This window comes from Pelodiscus sinensis, chromosome 6 (genome assembly GCF_052426305.1).
Source record: "Pelodiscus sinensis isolate ZL-2025 chromosome 6, ASM5242630v1, whole genome shotgun sequence".
In the NCBI taxonomy this organism is placed as follows: Eukaryota; Metazoa; Chordata; order Testudines; family Trionychidae; genus Pelodiscus; species Pelodiscus sinensis.
Window position 1 is genome coordinate 106,543,552 of NC_143057.1, and position 19,891 is coordinate 106,563,442.

At 38.7% G+C, this 19,891-nt stretch overlaps 1 protein-coding gene across 8 annotated transcripts in view; it reads right to left on the reverse strand.

The window, feature by feature from the left end:
• Positions 1-19,891, reverse strand: part of NIPBL (NIPBL cohesin loading factor) — a 312,200-nt gene that overhangs the window by 21,041 nt on the left and 271,268 nt on the right. For all 8 annotated transcript variants that reach the window (XM_075932528.2, XM_006139460.5, XM_006139462.4 and 5 more), the window contains 9 exons: positions 16,606-16,704; positions 16,006-16,059; positions 13,624-13,732; positions 10,085-10,221; positions 6,313-6,453; positions 5,847-5,940; positions 5,578-5,732; positions 5,195-5,285; positions 1,426-1,599 (listed from right to left, as the gene is read on the reverse strand). In XM_075932528.2, the coding sequence (XP_075788643.1) occupies positions 1,426-1,599; positions 5,195-5,285; positions 5,578-5,732; positions 5,847-5,940; positions 6,313-6,453; positions 10,085-10,221; positions 13,624-13,732; positions 16,006-16,059; positions 16,606-16,704 (1,054 nt within the window). The remainder of the gene's footprint in view (positions 1-1,425; positions 1,600-5,194; positions 5,286-5,577; positions 5,733-5,846; positions 5,941-6,312; positions 6,454-10,084; positions 10,222-13,623; positions 13,733-16,005; positions 16,060-16,605; positions 16,705-19,891) is intronic.

A 19,891-nucleotide genomic window follows, 5' to 3' on the forward strand; every position in this document is an offset into this window, starting at 1 on the left:
TACTATTCTGAAATAACATAGTCTCTGTCTACACTACAAGCAGTTATTTCAACATGATGTTGAAATAATGCTGAGCTGGAGGATTTCTTACTCTGACTCCTGTTACTCTTGTTTCATGAGGAGTAAAGGAAGTTGGAGGAAGAGTGCTTTTCCTTGGACATCCTGGTGTGTAGACAGTGCCAAAAACCAAAATAAGCTATTTTGACTTAAGCTATGCAATTGACATAGCTGAAGTTGCACAGCTTATTTCAGCATTAGCCCTGCTGTGCCCTCAGAGCTAGGAAATTTTTCCTAATGTCCAACCTAAACTTCCTTTCTGCAATTTAAGCACATTGCTTCTTGTACTGCCATCAGAGGTTAAGGAGAATTATTTTTCCTCCTTCCTCCTTGTAACAACCTTTTAGGTACTTGAAAGCTGTTATATCCCTTTTCAGTCTTCTTTTACCCCCAAACCCAATTTTTTCCAATTATCCCTCATAGGTAATGTTTTCTAAACCTTTAATAGTTTTTGTTTCTCCTCTCTGGACTTCTGAAAATTTTCCTGAAATGTGGGGCTCAGAACTGGATAGCTATTCCAGTCAAAGCCTAATCAGCACAGAACAGAGTGGAAGAATTACTTCTTGCATCCTGCTTACAACTCTCCTTCTAATACATCCCAGAATGATGTTTGCTTTTGCAACGGTGTTACACTGTTGACGCATATTTAACTTGTGGGTCCAGATCATTTTGAATTATAATTCTGTCCTCCAATGCACTTGTAACCCCTCTCAGATTGGTATCATCTACAAAATTCACTATGCCATTATCTAAATCACTGATCAAGATAGATATTGAACAGAACAGGACTCAGAACTGATCCTTGTGGAACCCAACTCTTATGTCCTTCCAGCATGACTGTGAACCATATCTAAGTACACTCTGGGAACATTCATCCAAACAGTTAATGTGCCCATCTTATAATAGCTCCATCTAGGCTGTATTTCCCTAGTTTATTAATGAGAAGGTTATGTGAGATTGTATCAAAAGCATTAAAAAGTCTACATCCGTGGTGTCCAACATGCTAGCCTCTAGCCACATGTGGCTATTTGGTCGGTTTAGTGTGGTTAGTTTGCTGTAGCTTTAGAATTGTTCGGATGCCACAGGTCTAGATCTCACATCTACAGTTTTCCCCTTATCCACAAAGCTCATAATGCTGTCAAAGAAAGCTATCAGTTTGGTTTGACACAATTTGTTCTTGATAATTCAGTGCTGACTTATCATCTTATTATCTTCAGCTCTTTGCAAATGGTTTCCATAATTATTTGCTCCATTATCTTGTGGCACATGAAAAATTAGACAAAAAAGTATGAAAATTTAAATCAAAATGTCCCTTTGTGCATAACAAAAGGTAGATTTTGAATGTTTAATACCACACTCATCACTCACATTCTCTATCGGCCTGCTGCATACGTGTATCCTCCTCCTGTAGATAGGTTTGGAGATTTTTTAACACCTGGATTTTTAAGTTTACTGAGCTGTTCTTATCAGACAGAATGCTGTTGTACAGAGTTTTTACCTCCTGTTCAAACATTAGACTTGGGTGTTGAATAAATGCAAACCCTGAAAAAAAAAAAAAGATTCCACTTGTTGTCTTGCAATTATTGTATCTACATTTTTCAAGGTAAACTAGAAAGTCTGCCATCATACATGCATACATGAAATACAGTTCAAAGAGTCACTCCAAAACTGGAAACACAATAAAAGAATGTTGGGTAATCATGAATTCTTGGTTTTATTCCAGGCTGTAAAGGGCAGTGTGATCTACTGCTTACACAGTCAAATGCACAACACATTAATTCTCAAATACTGCATGGCTAAATGAATTTATTATCAGCTTTGCTAGAAGTGACCTCATGAAATCACTCATTTATTCAATTTATAAAATGGGAAAATTTTACATGTCCCTCAAATAATAGAGGTCTGAGGTCTTGCTCAATCTTACACAAGTAGGAACGCTGAGACTTAGACATAAAAACTCTAAAATCATGTATTGAAAACTATTATAAAGGAAAAGAACTGTTTGCTTTTGTGACGGGGCACTTGAACCCCGCACTCATGCCGGTTCCATCCCAGTGCTGTGGGGAGTGCCGTCATCAGGGCGGAAGCGATGCGGTGCCTGTTCCCAGATGTCCATCTGGGGAAGAGGGCTCACAAAGTGGGAGGGTGGAACAGTTGGTGCAGAACAGGGCAGGCACGCTGCATTGCAATGCCAGCAGGGCGTCCGGGCGAGCAATTTAAACCCGCCGGACACCGGGAAGGGGGAGGAGACCCGGTGTGACATCAGCACCGTGCTGGGGTGTCTGCGGGAAAGTCCGGTGGGAGAGGTGAACCCGGGGGACGCTAAGGAGGGAAGAGAGACTGACCCCAGAGCCCGGGGAGAGGGACTGATGGAAGGTGAACCCCCCCCCCCAGCATGAGTGGACGTGGGGAAGAGGAATGAGAGACTCCAGAGCCACTACTGCAACGAGCCATGTGGTGGGACACTCTGAGGGTAAGGCTGCACTGTGTTTAGTGAATTGGAAGAGCCCTGGGATGGGGAAAAGAGTAGGAAGTGGCCCAGGGCAGGGCTCTTTAGGCCCACAGATTGACGTGCTTCAGGAGGATTTCCCATCAACCAGGTAGGGGAGCAGCTGTGACCCCACCTTAAGGCTCTGGGCCAGGACCCAGAGGAGAGGGAGGGCCCGGGTCCCCCTACTCCACCACTGGAGGCCGGAGATTGGCAATCGTGGACAAGTGGGGACTGTGATTTGTATAAGGACCAAAAGGTTGTGCTCGTGCGATAAGAGAGAGAGACTCCGTGGGGACTGGGGGTCACTCACTCGGGCAAGATGGCCAAGCCCCGGACTCGGGGTTGGATCCAGGTTGAGCACTATACACTGGGAGTGTATATATAGGACGTTGTATAGAGTAATAAACCGGCGGAGAACGCTCTTTTGAGTGACTCCATGTAACAGCTTTCCTTCCATCCCCCTGCCCAAAATGTAGAAACCTGATAGCTTTTGTTCTGTTGTGTGTGCATGTGTGAGGGGTAAAAGGATTGACTTTTCTTCTTATCACCTTTCACCCCCCTCTTCCCAATTTTAATCCAGAATGATAGACACCATCTGAGGGTATGTCTACACTACCCCGCTAGTTCGAACTAGCGGGGTAATGTATGCATACCGCACTTGCTAATGAAGCCCGGGATTTGAATTTCCCGGGCTTCATTAGCATAAGCGGGGAGCCGCCATTTTTAAATCCCCGCTGCTTCGAACCCCGTGTAGCGCGGCTACACGGGGCTCGAACTAGGTAGTTCGGACTAGGGTCCTATTCCGAACTACCGGTACTCCTCGTGAAACGAGGTGTACCGGTAGTTCGGAATAGGCACCCTAGTCCGAACTACCTAGTTCGAGCCCCGTGTAGCCGCGCTACACGGGGTTCGAAGCAGCGGGGATTTAAAAATGGCGGCTCCCCGCTTATGCTAATGAAGCCCGGGAAATTCAAATCCCGGGCTTCATTAGCAAGTGCGGTATGCATACATTACCCCGCTAGTTCGAACTAGCGGGGTAGTGTAGACATACCCTGAGAGAAGTGTGTTTGGAGTAGCGGATTTACAACTTCACACAGCATTACAAGTGGCATGGATGCAGCTTCCCATGAAGAAGACTGGGAAAATGTCCATATTTTAGATCATTACTTGGTTTACTTGTCCTATATCTTGTTGATCCGTGTCTTTCAAGAATGGCAGATTTTGAATATCCCTTTAATTCTTCCTAGCCACCGGTGTTAAAGATTTTTAATGAGAAAAAACTACAATGTGCCAAAAAATATAATAAAAATAATAGAAGAATGAAAGAAAATGTGTGGAAAAACCCAGCATGAGACAGTGAAGGGGGCTGATTGTCTGAAATGAAGAAAATCAAGATTCAATAAAGTTGGTCTTTTGCACATAGATAAGTTAGTACAGAAAAAAGACTTAGTTCAGGAAAGAGCTCAGTTCATTTAATGGTTGAAAAAAAGGAAAGCAAAATGGGTAAGGATGATCTTTGGAAGGGATAATTAATAACTGCATGAATGTGCACTCAAATGTTGTTACCTGATCTTTTCTAAGCAAATCTGATCTACTTTTTGAAAGAGATTTTAAATTTAAATAATTATTTTTATGGTATCACTTTCTTTCCACCAATCACTGATTTAAATGAATTCTATGACAACAATTTCCATGGAAAATTCTTCTTTTTCTTTCTAAGAAGTTTATCTTATTGCTTACTATGTCAAAAAGTGTCAGATGAGGGAAAATTCATTATCTAACAATTTTCTTTAACAATTACCTCATCTTTAGTTTTCCTCCACCTGAATATAAATTCTTTCGGTATTTTTAAGATAACGGTTTCAGGGCTCGTGTAAGTAATTAAAAGAGCTGTATAAAACATTAATCTTAAGAGGTTATGTTTTGTCTGCTAGTAACGGTTTAATATTTCCATACTTCTATGGAAGTACACATATGAAGCATAAAGAGTGTGGCCAACCCTTGGATACTTGTACACAAGTCAAACCTTGCAAGAAGTGGCAAATATCTTGCTGGCTATTATCCAGAAAGGAACTGTCAGAGCCTAAGTTAGTTAAATTCCTGTTTATATCTAAGGGGAAGAATCTCAGCTTCTTAGCAAACTGCAATAACTCCACTGACTTCAGATGATAATATGACCCATGGTTGTATTACCTGAGACTTTCCCAGATGTTTTTGGATTGCTAAAAACCTTTCAAATCTCATGCCTTGGGGGTATGAAACTAAAGAAGTAGTCATTTATAAAATACTTTCATTTTGAAAAATGATGGTACCATTAGTGTAGAAATCTTATGCTTCTGAAGACTGTAAAAATTCTATATACAAATAAAGATCTCCTTTTAAAAACCAATTTGCTACAGACTATGTTCAAATATCTTCAGACGTGTAGGGAAGTATATTTAAGATCTCTATGGACAAAAAAAATCTGAAATTCAGAAAGAAATAAAAAACTGCAGATAGTTAGGTACATATCCCTTTAAAATGATTTCAATGATGGCAAAGTTTTTTAAATGAACAAAATTTTTCATTACAAAAGTATACATACTATTCCCTTGAGAGGTACAATTACTGATTTAAGTAAAAACAAAAAAATTTAGTAGTTCTTACCTAGACCAATAATGGCTTTTGTTTGTACTTCTTCATCTGAATGTTTTGTAAAATACATCAGCAGTTCAAGTACTTTGTCCTTAATGTTAACCTGGCAAAATTAAAACAAAAATATTGGTGACAAAGAGAAGCAGCTAATTTTTAGATTCCACTTAAAGCAATATATAGAAAACCTAACTGCAAAGTGTAATATATACCACTGACACCAGAGCTTCCCCAAACTAAAATAAATTGTTGTGAAATACAAGTATAGTCTGGTTTCACTGTGAAGATTTCTCTTTACTGTTTAAAATTACCAAAACTATTCTGTTCTATTTACAAGTTACATTTTTTTAACCTTACATATGAAACTTAAGACATTTAGCAAGCGCAGTATATTTTACCTTACTGTTGCCTTTAAAATCTTCCTGATCAAAATCAAAATGGCGACACAATGCTCCAACAGTGAAAAGAGATCTAAGGAGTGCTGATTTATTGGCTGTAAGTATAGTACTGTTTGGGTCTTCTTGGTGTTGACTTTTTAATTTTGAAAGTGCACCTAAAGTAAGAGAAAAGATTTAATCATAGCAAATACTAAACTCCTGAAATGACATGCATAACCAAAACTTTTATAAAATAGTTTAAAAATAGTATGCTCTCACATTTAACTTACCATAGTATCTATTAAAACAGGCCCACACAAATTTATAATTTTGAGTAACCTTGTTTACCACAGCCCCAAGACAGCTCACACAGTGCTGCACTACCTGAAAATAAGACAGAAAATATTTATACCCATTTATTTAGAAGTCAGGAGAGATTTTCTGAGCAGTTTAGAAATATAAAAACAGTTTATTCATTTAAAACAAATGGAAGATAAAGGTCTAGATCTTCAAGACTACTCTGAAAATCTCAGTCCAAGTGAATAACTAAAACTGTAAATACACAAACTCCAGTAGATCAAGAAAGTTAGTTGGCCATTTAAACTACCACAGGGATAGCCAGCTTTTCATAATTGCTGTTCAAATATTAATAGGGAAGAAATATTCATGAGTTCATAATAAATAATTTCTCCATATTCCAGATCCAACTGAACAAAAACTATTACATTAAATGAAAAAGTAGAAATTAAATCTTACTGTCATGCCATATTTGATTATAAGTTTCATGAGATCTTCCTCAATAGTGGCAAGAAAGGTCTCACTTGGATGCTCCATCAGTGGCACCACCAGCTCTAATATTTTTGCAACATTGCAGATCACCATGAAATCATTTTGGGTCTGTAAGAAGAATATTTACAATGATTAAAGATTTTCAACATTTTCCTGTGTAAGAGTTAAGTAATGTTAATGTTATTTCATTTCATTAATAAACCTCAGTTTGTTCGATAAAAGTCTACACTGATAATCAAAGATCTAACTTTTCTGTAAAGTATGCTGTGTGTATGCAGCAGGGATGTAAGCAACTAGTTGACTATCCAATGAGCACAAGCTTATCGGATAGTCAACCAGTGATTCAACTAGTTGCTCCCTCCCCTTCCCGCCTTCTGCTGCCTCTATCAGAGACATGGGGGAGGGGAGAGAAGACAACTGAAAAGCCGGCTCCCCCCAGCACTGTCTCTGGAGTGTTGCATGCTTACAGAGGTGGCAGAGGGGTTAGGGGAAGCTTCTGCGAAGCAGCCCATGTCCTCGGGGCACCCAGAGGGGAGCTGGGCACCCCCCGCAGACAGGAGCTGCTGCCACTGAGCAATCCCTGTTCAGAGCAGCCAGGGCTGCTCACAGTGAACAAGAGCTGCTCTAGCACCAGCCCATTTGCAACAGACAGGGCTGCCCACAGTCCTGGCTCATGCTAATCACTGTGCCTCTGCATTTTAAATGTAGTAAGAGCCGTGAACCACCCTGCTCTTAATACATTTAAAATGCAGAGCTGCAGTGTGGGTGGCTCCTGGAGCCAGCATAAGCTAGGACTGCTCAGTCTTAGCTCAGGCTAGCTCCTGGAGCTACTCCCACTGTGACTCTGCAGAGTGGTCCTATTGCCTAATCGTATAGTCGATACAAATCATACTGACTATACAATTAGCCCAATAACCACATTTTAATATCCTTAGACTGTGGTAGCATTTTTCCCTATGAAAAATGTGGCTAAAAGTTTAAATACAATACAAATTTATTACTATGATTAAAAGCACTGCTATACTATTAACATCAAGTTTAAACTGACATTTTTAATTACTAATGCAATACTTTTTCAACAAAGTGAGTGTGTCCCAGTGGAATAATTGTTCTATTCTTAATGTTATCTTTGGTAATTATTATTTTTCAATTAATTATTACAAAACTTTTCATAATATATGTTAAGCATAACAGGAATGCTGAAATCCTACACAAACGAGGAAATACAGAGCAACCTAGATTTTGTCAATTTAAATATTAGATAACATTTCATGAAATAGGTACATATGGGAAGAGGGAAGATCTAGGAGGACTGAAAGGCAAGTTCCCAAAGGGGAAAGAAAGAGAACTCTGACAAATTGGAAGATTTGGTTTTTAGAAATTAGACAGGATGAAATAAAATATGTATTTAAGCTACTCAGCAATACAAGCAACATATTAAACAGCTTCTTATTATTTTCCTCTGATTAAAAAATGTTATAGATTTTCAAAATGTTAGCAGAAACTTCAGTTGGTAGGGACTTTAAAAGGGCAAAGAAGCCTGCATTAAATTCAATCAAGATAGAGGAACCTGAACCTAATCTTATTCTAAGAGAAGGGAATAGCCAGCATGATAGGTTAGGAATGAAATCAAAATTTTTATTTCAGCCCTGAAAAGAGAAGAAATTTGGAGTTGTTTGTACCAATATACCCAAAAACGATACTTCAGAGTACATGCTGTTCCATCTTGAAGCTTGAGCATATTTCACATAGGCAAAGTAGAGCTTTGGATGCTGACTATTCTTTGGAGCCCTGGAATGAATTTTTAAACTCTTCTGGCTTGTCTGCCCAAGAGCAGTGGTTCTCAACCAGGGGTATGTGTACTTCTGGGTATATGCAGCAGTCTTCCAAAGGATACATCAGTTCATCTAAATATTTGCCTAGTTTTACAACAGACTACATAAAAAGCACTGGAGAAGTCATTAAGAACTAATATTTCATACAGATAATGAATTTGTTTTATACTGTTCTATATACTAACTATAAATACGGTATTTATATTCTAGTTGATTTATTTTATGTTAAAATTAAAAAAAAACAATTTTCCAGTAACAGTGTGCTGATACACTTGTATTTTTATGTCTGATTTTCTAAGCAAGTAGTTTTTTTAAGTGAGGAGAAACTTAGGGGTGGCCACGACAAATCAGACTCCTGAAAGGGGTAGAATAGTTGGAAAAAGCTGAGTCACTGCCCTAGAGAATGATATCTGGTACTAGCAAGATATGAAGATGAACTGGGGATGAATGTGATTTAATTACAAGTATAGATAAAGACAGTGTTTATGGCATTTCAGAAACCATGATTAAAAGAACTGATCTGATGAAAGATTACTAGCTAATGGGCCTAAAAAGAATACACGTCACAAGTGAGGAATCCACAGAAGAAATTCTCAAAGCAAGTAATAATTGCCAGTTCACTTCACAGTCACTAAAATGTTTTGTTAACCTTTTGACACTAGAAGTTACAGTTTCCCAATGTGCATCTCATTAATCACAATGGGATATGCTATAATCACCAGGTAGAGTGTTATAAATAAATTTTAGAATTCATCTGAAGCTGCACATAGGAAGCTTGTGTACAGTCCACTGAGTAGATATTGCAGCATTTAAATCCCTCTACCCTACTTAGTACAGCTTGGTATATTGTTTAATCAGAAGAGACTACACCTAATCTTATACCAAAAGTACTTGCAGACATTGCTAGATGACAGTCTTGCTATCATGATATTCTCCATCCACAAGCATGTGAATAGGGAAGAGGCCTAGAGATAATTAATGACTGATAAAATGACAAGTATTCTCAGATCAAAAGACCAGAATAGAAATTCTGAAGTTAGTGACAGAGCTAACGTTAACTCTCAAGGGTGCCAGGAATTTACTGTAGAAGTTTACACAAAACCTTATAGAAACAGCAACACTCACAATGGGTTCCTTGCCAAATTGCTACCATAATCAGCAATGTGTATGTAAAGCAAAGACAGGGAATGGCATTTACATATGAAAACTGACAACACTGGAATTTTTAGCTTTAGGAAAAAAAGATGATTGAGGTGAAATGATTGAAACTAGCTTATGGTTATTAATTACAACATTAAGCTTGAATATGTATTTATGGTAATTGGAAACATCAATAGGATAAAAGGTTTAAATTAACATGATAGATACATAAAATTGAATGTCTATCATATATAGACAAAATGGTGAATAAGTGGTTTGAACTTTAAAAGGGAATAGTTGCATTAGGTATTTTTGCAAAATTGGATGACTATTGAAAATATTATAATGGCACATTGGTCAGTTTTCTGCTGAGGGGCATACAAAGCCAGGAAGTAAATTTTATTAAAATAAAGGTTAAATACACTTTAAATAAAATACTCTGGTACTTATTTTCTTTTTTAAATCTTACAAATAAGTATGCTTTTAATGTTTAACCAAGTTCTTGTAGTTCACCCTTTGAGAAAAAAGAAAATGTAAAGCAGACTTCTCTGTATCCAATAATTTTGAAAAGCACACTTTTATTTAGTGCTCTAAGGATGACAAAAGGTTCTCTCATATCTTCAGGACTGAAAACAGCCATGTAGTGAAAATATTGTTACTTTTTTTTTAAAACAATCCCACCCTCAATTTCATCATGCATTTAAGATAACCCTTGACTTCCATAATTATTTTGATGAAAGAAGACTTTAGTTTCCTATACTTACACTACATTTAGTGGTAAGGTATGGCTGCATGGTCATGGCATGTTTGACCATTAGCTGGGGCCTGATTTTGCTGAATAAGAACAAAGTGGTTATGCAAGCTACCAAGCGACCAGAATTCACACCCTTGTTGTCAGAGTCTGCAAAAATTAGAAAATATATTAAGTATATTCAAATCAAGGACTGTTCTGTCAATAACAAAAACGGATAGTAAATAAACACAGCATATAAAAATCACTTTCACTGATAATGTATCTTTGAAAAAATAGCATATAAATTCATTAGATAAGAAAACTTGGATTCACAGACAAAAATGCTAGCACATTATCAAGAAATATGCAAAATAATAAGTAAAGCTCCTTTGAAGTTTCCACTAATTTTTAAACCACTTATTTTTCCAGGCCACAGGCTCAGCCAATGATTCTGTAATGAATGTAAAACAGAATAATGCAAACAAAACTTGGATTCATAACAAAAACTTTCCTAATATGAAATAATTTGTTTTATTTTTAGGTCACTGAAAAGTTTCCAAAAAATGTAAAACAGGTAGCTTGGTTAATGAGGTTAGCTAGTGATTATGAGTGTGCCTTCTAACACTTTTGGGAAAGTTGATGATTAATTTTGGATGTTTTTGCTACTGGATTTGAACTGCAGTAGATTGTGAGTTCCCTTGTAAACTGTCTAATTTCTGTTCTTTGTAATCCCCTTGCACTATTTAGGTAACGTCCTTACTCATAACTGTGTTGAAGTGGTTCATTCTGTCAAACCCTATGGAATGATCTAGTGAATTAAGTCCCAGTTAAGCCATCTTGTGGAGATGTAGACAAAAATTTTCATTCAAGGATCTAAAAGCACTCTGGAACACTACATCAACTCTTTATTTGTGAGGTTCACCTTTCCTCACCAAAACAGCAACATCAAGATCTTCTGTATAAGAAAAGAAGGGAGGAGGTGAGTAGGTGGCAGGAAAACTAAAAAAAGAAAAAAAATTGTGGTTCATATAACACGCGTCCTAAACTTTGACACATACTGTGTGACCTTGACCAGAAAGCTTAATCTCTCTACCCCTCTGTTTTTGCATCTGTTAAATATAGATGATAAAATATACCTAATTAATAGGTTGTGACACTAAATTACTGTTTCTGATGTACAAGGATTACTGGATCATCAAAGGTGTGCTTGTAATAGGAAAGCATTATTATATTTGAATAAATACAAAGCATCTATATCTCTTCCTAATCACAATCATTCCTTCATATAACATTTAGAATTATGCAAATCTTTAAGCCTGTTTCTATCTTGAGTATTTTTGCTTCTTGCAGCTCTAGAAATCTTACACCTTATGCCTTATTTTGGTTTCTATTAAGGCTCTTCCACATTGCTCTGGCAGTGTAAGTGGCCTTTCAAATACGCAAAGTACTGTAAAATTCCAGAACAGTGTACAGAGATCTTCATATAATGAGAATCTGGCCTTATATACACTTTGTGATTATGTTATGTATACTCTGCTGTGCAAACCATGGTGGGTATGGTTTATGTCTGCAAGCTGAACAGGGCAAAGAAAAGCATTCATTGAATTAATATATCAATTAGCTGTGAATTTTAAAGATGTATCTTTATTATCTAGATAAGATTGTGGGACACAGAGGCAGAATTACAACTACTTATATAGCTTGTAGGCTGCTGTATTTTCATATTTTCAATGTTTGTGAGGAAAGACTTAAGAACCACAAGTTCTATTAAGGATTTTCCTCATCCCTTTAATCTATGGATATGTATTTATAATCTTAGATCAGTCTAACCAAGTTTCCGGTTTAGGAATAATAGTACTGTTATTAACCAATTATACTGCTTTATATAGTCAAATAGCTTTGGTAATATTATTCAAAACTCAGAGAGATCACATAACAAAATCCACGTGTCAGATAAAGGCAAATGAAAGCATAGTGAGATTATGTAACTTGTTCAAGATCACACAGCAAATCAGAGTTGGGAAGGCACTGACTTAACCCATTAGACCTGGCTATCACTTAAATGAGAGAGAACACAATCTAAATGAAGTATGTGCAGCAACATCTACAGCCATTGTGTATATAATCCAAAACATTCCCCATTACTCTAACAAAACAAAATCTCTTAATACTTCACGTTGTATCAAAAGCTGCAAGTTGGACTTGAATATCGTACATTAGGTAATTTTGTAACAAGCAATTGTACTGTTTATGAAAAAATATGAGAAATGAAATTTGCAATTTTAAGAGACTTCTAAAGATAAAACCTTGTAGTTGAAATGTATACTTATGATAAATGTTAAACAATATGCATCTAAACTTTCTTTAGCACAAAATGCACAAGTGAAAGTTACCATTTATCCCAAATGGGAGTTAGCTACTCAAAGATTTAGGAGTTCTAAATAGCTACAAGAGGAAGTCATTTCTTAAAATCTTTGACATATCAGGCACACTGCTTGGTAAAACAATGCTAAAAAAGGATACATTATGACAACCATGTGTGGATGAAACAATAACCTGTGGTAATTTATACTGTTCATACATAACAGATTCATAGCTTAAGACTAGAAGGTACTATTAGATCACCTAGTCCAGTGGTTCTCAGAGTAAGGGTCATGACCCGGTACTGGGTTGCCTTGCTGTTGGGTGACTCGACAACGTGCAGGAGTGCCAAGGTAGGTTTCCCATCAGTCTTGGCACTGTGTACCATGCTGTGCCCCAGAAGTGAACAGCAGAAGGTCTGGCTCCTAGATGGGGGAGCCACAGGGATGCCAAGTTCCACCAATGGGAACTGCGGAGGTTGGTTCCCGTGGGTGAGAGCAGTACTCAGAGCCAATTGTGCACCTTTGCCCAGGAGCCAGACCTGCTGCTGGCTCCTTCTGAGGTGCAACATAGTCCACAGAGCCAGCACAGGCAGGAAATCTGCCTTAGCACCCCCACTGAGCCACTGACTGGGAGCCACAGGTAAGACCATGCCCCAATCTGCTGTCCCAGCCCTGCGCTCTTCCCAAACCCACTGTCTCCTCTTGCACCCCAAAACCCTCATTCTGACCCCATTCTTGGGCCCGCACTCTAGTCAAAAGACTTAATTATGTTGAGTCACTGGCATCAACAATTTTTTTCAACTGGGTCATGAGAAAAAAATTGCAAATTTAATCTGAGATCTGGCACATCACAGGTAATTAAATTTATCCTAATTATTCCTATATTAAATCTAATAATTTCTGTTTCTTTATATCTTCACAAAAGCCATCCAGTTTGTTCTGAATACATCAGGAGTTCGAGGAGCCAACTCTTCCCTTGATAGTTTATTCAATCAGCTAATCCACTCTGATGTTAAATTGTGCCTTATTTCTAATTTGAATTGGTCCCTCTTAAGCTTCCTGCCATGTTCTTGTCAAGTCTTAAAACAACATTCTGCACTCCTTAACTTATTCACAACTATCATTTTTAAATAGAACTATAGATTTTTAAAAACGTTAGTGTCTGATACAGGAATACTTTTGGATTATAAGTAAGTAATTACATTACCTGCTAGAGATTCCTCATATTTAAGAATGTGCTCAACTAGATTATCAACAAGTTGAGTACAGGCTTTCTTCACAGGTTTATATGAGGCATCTTCTTCTGACTTTAAAAGCTATTACAGACAGAAAGACACAAGATAATTAAGATTTAATATAGATTGCAACACACCAAATTCTCATAATTTCCATTTAAATGTATGATACATTTGTAACAATTATCATAGATAAAGAAGGATTTCATGTTATATATATAGTTATCCAAGTTCTTCCTAAGAAGCCCTGAAAAAATTTGTGGAGGCAAAAAATTAAAACTATTAGCAAAATGAATATTACATTTGAGTGCCCTACATTTAAAAGAATTAAGCTGTAGGGCAGTAAGCATAGCTCATTGTCATTGTTTAACATGTGTAATGCTATCTTCCTCACCGATAAGACAATGCTCAAAATGCTAACACTCATGTTTCTGTTGTCCACATATATTAAGGCGTCTTTTAATGCAGATGAAAATAAAGAGGAAAATGCAGCTCCTCTGGGGATTTCAGGTGGTTCATGTATCCTGCTGTACGAACACTTGCAGTAACATAAGAAATGTATCTACTAGCTATCACTCTCAACAAATACAAGAAGTAATCAGAAAACTGGGAAAGCATAAAGCGAGTATTTACAGATTGGGATTTTCAAAGGCCCATAAAAAGTTATAGAAATGTAGCCGTGTTAGTCTGGTGTAGCTGAAGTAAAAGTGCTACATAGTCCTGTATTTTGCTTCATAAAAAGTTAGGCACTGATTTATATTTAACTTACATGGGAACTGGGCACCTAACCTGCTTAGGTTACATTAAAAAACCCCAGCCAGTCTCGAAAATGGGTGAAAAAAAAGATAACAGTTAAAATAATAATTGGTCAACTTAATGTAAATACTGAGTAAATATAACAATATATAAAGCCAGATTCTGTGGAGGACAATGGAAAATGCTCTTGCTCCAGCAGAAAACAGATTGAATGGGTCTTTCTCCCTAGGTAGTTACAGAGTGTCTGCTTGAGGACACCCAAGGCTGGGATATAGTTGAAGACTACATCACTAAATGGGTGGGTTATATGAATGGGTATGGGGCCAGGTTCCACAAGAGAACCAGTAGGACAGATCCAGTGGATGCTGCAGAGGGCCTCATGATGTGGGAAATCAGTAGTTCCTATGTTGTTGTAGACGATGGGAATACAAGCATGCCTCCTTCCCTATGCTGATGTCTTTGGCACAGTCTAATACCTACAGGTGGGTACTGAGGTGAGGGGGTAAATAGGGATGCCAGATGGTTTAACAAAAATTACCAACCCCCCCCCCAAAAAACCACACAAAACACGAGGAAAAAAGTCTGTTGAGGGAAAAAAAAAAGGGGAGACCAAAGTTGCTGAGAAAAAAAAAAAGGCGCTGAGCCTTTAAATGGCCCCATGCTCCTCAATCCCCCTCCTACACCAGACGCAGCAAGGAAAAATTTGTCCCTGACGGGCTTCCATCTGAGGGAAACAGGAAATACCAGACATTTCACATGACCAGTATTTTCTTTTTTTTATTTTTTTTTCCCAGACACGGGATCTGAATAACAGGCAGTCCGGACGAAAACCGGACACCTGGCAACCACAGGGCTAAACAGGATTAACTAAATCTCAGTTCTACTAAAAATAATACTAAAAGCTAAAACTATGTTCAAATCTAAATACTAAAAGCTAAAACTACGTTGAAAACAGTAAAAACAGCAAACACTATCAAGAAAAAACTATATACTATTCGAAACTTTTTAATATGCATCATATTATATGCATGAGAGGACACGAATAGCTCTGAGTTGGACCATGAAATCGTGAGAGGGAACCAGAGATATGGCCAGTCAGCTGGCCTTTTATCACCTGGACAAAACAAGGAGATGAGGCAAGACAAGGGTTCATGTGCAGACCCTAACAGACTACTACTATCAAGTCATCCAGCTCTGAATGCATAGTGCAGATGTCAAGTATCAGAGGGGTAGCCGTATTAGTCTGAATCTGCAAAAGCGACGAGGGATCTTCTGGCACTTTATAAACTAACAGATTTATTGGAGCATAAGCTTTCGTGGACAAAGACCCACTTCATCAGATGCATGCAGATGTGTAAATGTTCAGGGGAAAACTAGGGACCATTACTTGAACAAGAACTAGTATTAGGTACAAGCGCAGCACTAAAGGAAGGATAGATCTTTTAAAGTCAAAAGAATGTTAGATTTTACAATTAGAATAACAGTGTAAATCACTACTCTAGAAGTCCATTGGATTACATTTTAGCCATAGGTTCCATGAAACATGCTAAGATTCTTTTGACTCTTGTGAAATGAGTCTTTCAAAACCCCTTACTTACATTTTGAAGAAGTTGTTCAAACCAATCATATCCTGTATCTCTACAAGCTGCGACCTAAAAAAGAATATTTGGAATAGATTTATAAAAAAAAAAGAAATAGGAAGAAAAATGTAACTGAAGTATTTCAACATAGGTTTACATTTAAATTAAAATAAGTAATTTTCCTTTACTAAAATTTTTTTAGATGGTAAGATATCAGAAACAGAAAGTATGTATTCTGTATTTCATTCTCTCTCTCCCCCCATATTTTAGATGCTACCATGTACAAAATAAAAAAAGTCTCAGTTGTAGTGTTACTATCTGATCAAATTGGAGTTACATTTTAAGTTTTATGAAACCTAGTTTTTGCAAAGCTTAACAGCTAATAAAACAAATGACATATTTCAAATGCCCCAAAATGCATTTTTAAACAAGCATTGCTGAACTGTGTTAGCTCATGAGAACATGAAGGTAACACTGACTAGACTAAATGAAAGTGTCACTGATCAGTCTCTTTTTATTGTCCAAGATCCAAGTAATGCATATACCCCTGTTTAGTACAAATATAGAAATACACCTAATCAAATCCTGCATGTGACTGTTCAAATGTTAGAGACATACCACATCAGTGATGTTTAGTATTTTCCTGGTCATTGCTTCTTTGTCATTGTGGGGAGTTGGAGTAAACCAGAGTTTCTGGAATGTCTCATTTACCAGTTTCTAAAAGGAAAAAAATGTTGTCAGACACACTTAACTTTATCTTGATATAAAAGTTTCCCTATTATTTCTCAATATAATCATTGATGATGTGTTGTTTTACACAGAACTATTGGAGTGACGTGAGGCCTTCTAGAAAGAGATGGTTACATAAGCAAGACCTTTATCTCTATTTTAGAAGTTGAATTCCCAGACCAGGTCTCAGTCACATTGGACTTCCAAGCTGTATCTGAGGTCACCATTGGCTGGATAGTTAATAATGACCAAGGGAAATCCATGATGCAGAAAATCCACACTACAGCAACATTTGTGAAACGTGCCATTTTCAGCGTTTTACTGACAGATTTTGAGAGACTGGAATAATTGTTACAAGTTTCAGAAAACCATTACTGCAATTCCCTCGTGATTCACTATAGCTTGCAAACCCCAGGATGGCAAAATAATAACTGAACACAGAAACATTTTATGGTCAGGTTGCATCTGCCACAAAAGCAGTAAAAGCATAATGGGAATACACAGGAGCTGCCAAAGCAGTTGTAACAAGGTTGGGGGAGAAGAGAGCTAGACCCACCCCAAGTGGCTCATTCTTCTTTGGGTATCACAGTAGGTAGGACCCATTCAACTTTAAGTTGGGGGGGCAAGGAAGTGAAAAAGAGAAAGCAATGCCAGGTTCCCCCAACTCAGTATGTGCCCATTGGGGCACCACATGCAGCAGGAACTTTTGAGAAGTGGGAAAGGAAGAAAAAGAGCCAGGCCAGATTTCCCTGCCATCCCAGCACATAGATCTAACTGTTCATTTCCCCCCTTTTTAAGTACATAATCACTTTTTTTCCTATTAGGATCCTTGTTTCATTCAGTGTACAGAAAGAACAGAATAAAAATAACACGCTTTTAATGTAGGTTTTTGTGATTTTTTTTTAAAGAGTCACAGAATCATAGGGTTGAAAGAGACCTCAGGAGGTCAAGTCTACCCCCCTGCTAGCTAAAAGCAGGACCAATCCCAACTAAATCATCTGTCAGAGCTTTGTCAAACCAGGGCTTAAAAACCTCTAGGGATGGAGATTCCATCAATTCCTTAGATAACTTATTCCAGTGCTTCAATATCCTTGTAGATAGTTTTTTTCTAATATCTGACTTAGGCCTTTCCAACTGCAACTTGAGATCATTGCTCCTCATTTTGACATCTGTCATCACTGAGCAAAGTCTCTCTCCCTCCTGTTTGGAATCCCCCTTCAGGTAGTTGAAGGCTTTGCTCCAATCCCCCCTCACTCTTTCTTCTGTAGACTAAACAAGCCCAAATCCCTCAGCCTCTCCTCATAAGTCATGTATTGGATGAAATTCTCCAGATATTGCCTCATCAGTTCCAAATAAAGGGGAAGAGAGGGTTACTCACCTTTTGCCGTAACTGAGATTCTTCAAGATGGTTGTCCCTGAGAGTGCTCCACCTCAGGTGTTTTTGGCGCTGTTGTGCCTTCAGTTGGAGACTTAAAACAGCAGTGCCTTGGTCAGCTGGCACCACACCATTTGAAATAGCTACTGTGCATGCACAGTGAACTGACCCCTTAGTTCCTCCTCTGCCCAGAAATAAAGGAATTCCTGAGCAGAGAGGAGGAAGGGTGGGTGGTGGAGCACACAGAGACAACCTCAGTTACTGCACAAGGTGAGTAACTCTCTCCTTCTTCGAGGAGTGTCCCTGTGGGTGCTAGGGATTTGAGCTAGTCGGCTAACCAATAAACCTAGGCTTATTGGTTAGTCGAGTCGACTACTCACATTTCCTCCCCACCTCCACTGGCTCTGTATCAGGGGGCAGAAGGTAGTCAGGTCGGCTGATGCTAGGGGGAGTCTCCTTAAAAGCCAATTCCCCCCAGCACCCTCTCCAACCCCCTACTGCTGCTGCCTCAGGGGAGGGGGGGATCTCAAGGGGAGACTGATGCGAAGCCGCCTCTGCCCGTGGCAGGCCCAGGGCTCACCACATACAGGGGCTGTTGCAGGAACAGCCTCTGCCTGCAGTCAGCCTGGGCTGCTGCAGACAGAGGCTGAGGCTGCTCTGGCCAGGCAGGCGGACCTACCCCAGTTACGGCTCTGCAGTTTAAATGCAAAAACCGGGCAGGCAGGCAGCCCAGTTGTTAGTGCATTTAAACTGTAGAGCTGCAGGAGTGGTAGCTCCTGGAACCAGCGTGAGCGGGGCTTGCTCTGTCCCGGACCATGCTGGTTCTGGCACCCATCCCTGCTGCAGCTCTGCAGTTTAAATGTAGTAGGAGCCGGGCTAGCTATCTGCCTGACTCTCACTACGCTTAAACTGCATAGTCACAGTGGGAGTAGCTCCTGGACCTGACATGAGCCACGACTGTGTGCTTCAATTATATGAATTACCCACCTCTTAACATCCTTAGTGGGTGCTCCATATAGGTTATTATGAAGCAGTAATTTTGCTTGGTGGAAAGAGCTCCAGTAAGTCTGTATGTACTGTGGACAATATAGCATGTCCAAACTGGGTATCTGTAGCTGCATAAGAACCTATGGCATGATGTTGTGTAAAGGTGTGGACAGAAGCCCATGTAGCAGCTCTGCAGCTATCTCTCAGAGGTACATTTGTGAGGAATGCAGTAGAAACTGCCATTGCTCTGGTAGAATGTGTCCTTATAGTTGTTGGGGGCTCACGGTTGACTAAAGAATATAAGAGGTGGATACAGACTGATATCCATGTGGATAACCTCTGTTTGGAGATGGGTGTGCCCTGTGATCTTTCTGTAACAGATATAAAAAATCTGGAATACTTCAGAAAAGGTTTGGTTCTTTGTAACTAAAAGGCCAACACCCTACAGATGTCCAAGGTGTGAATCATGGTTTCACTGTTGTTGGCATGAGCTTGGGAAAAAAGACAGATAAGTATATGGACTCATTGCAGTGGAAAGAAGTAGGTACTTTGGGAGAAATTTAGGGTGTCGGCAGAGGGCAACTTTGTCTTTAAGGAATATAGTATAAGTGTGTGGGGGGTCCTGTTGTCAGAGCCACCAGTTCACCAACTCTGCGCGCTGACGTAATAGCCACTAAAACATTACTTTCATGTATAAGAGCAATAAGGAGCATGTAGTCATAGGTTCGAAGGGCTTCCCAAAGAGTGCTCTAAACACCAGGTTTAGGTACCAGGCTGGAATTGGGACTTTAAATCAGCGGGTATATGTTTTCT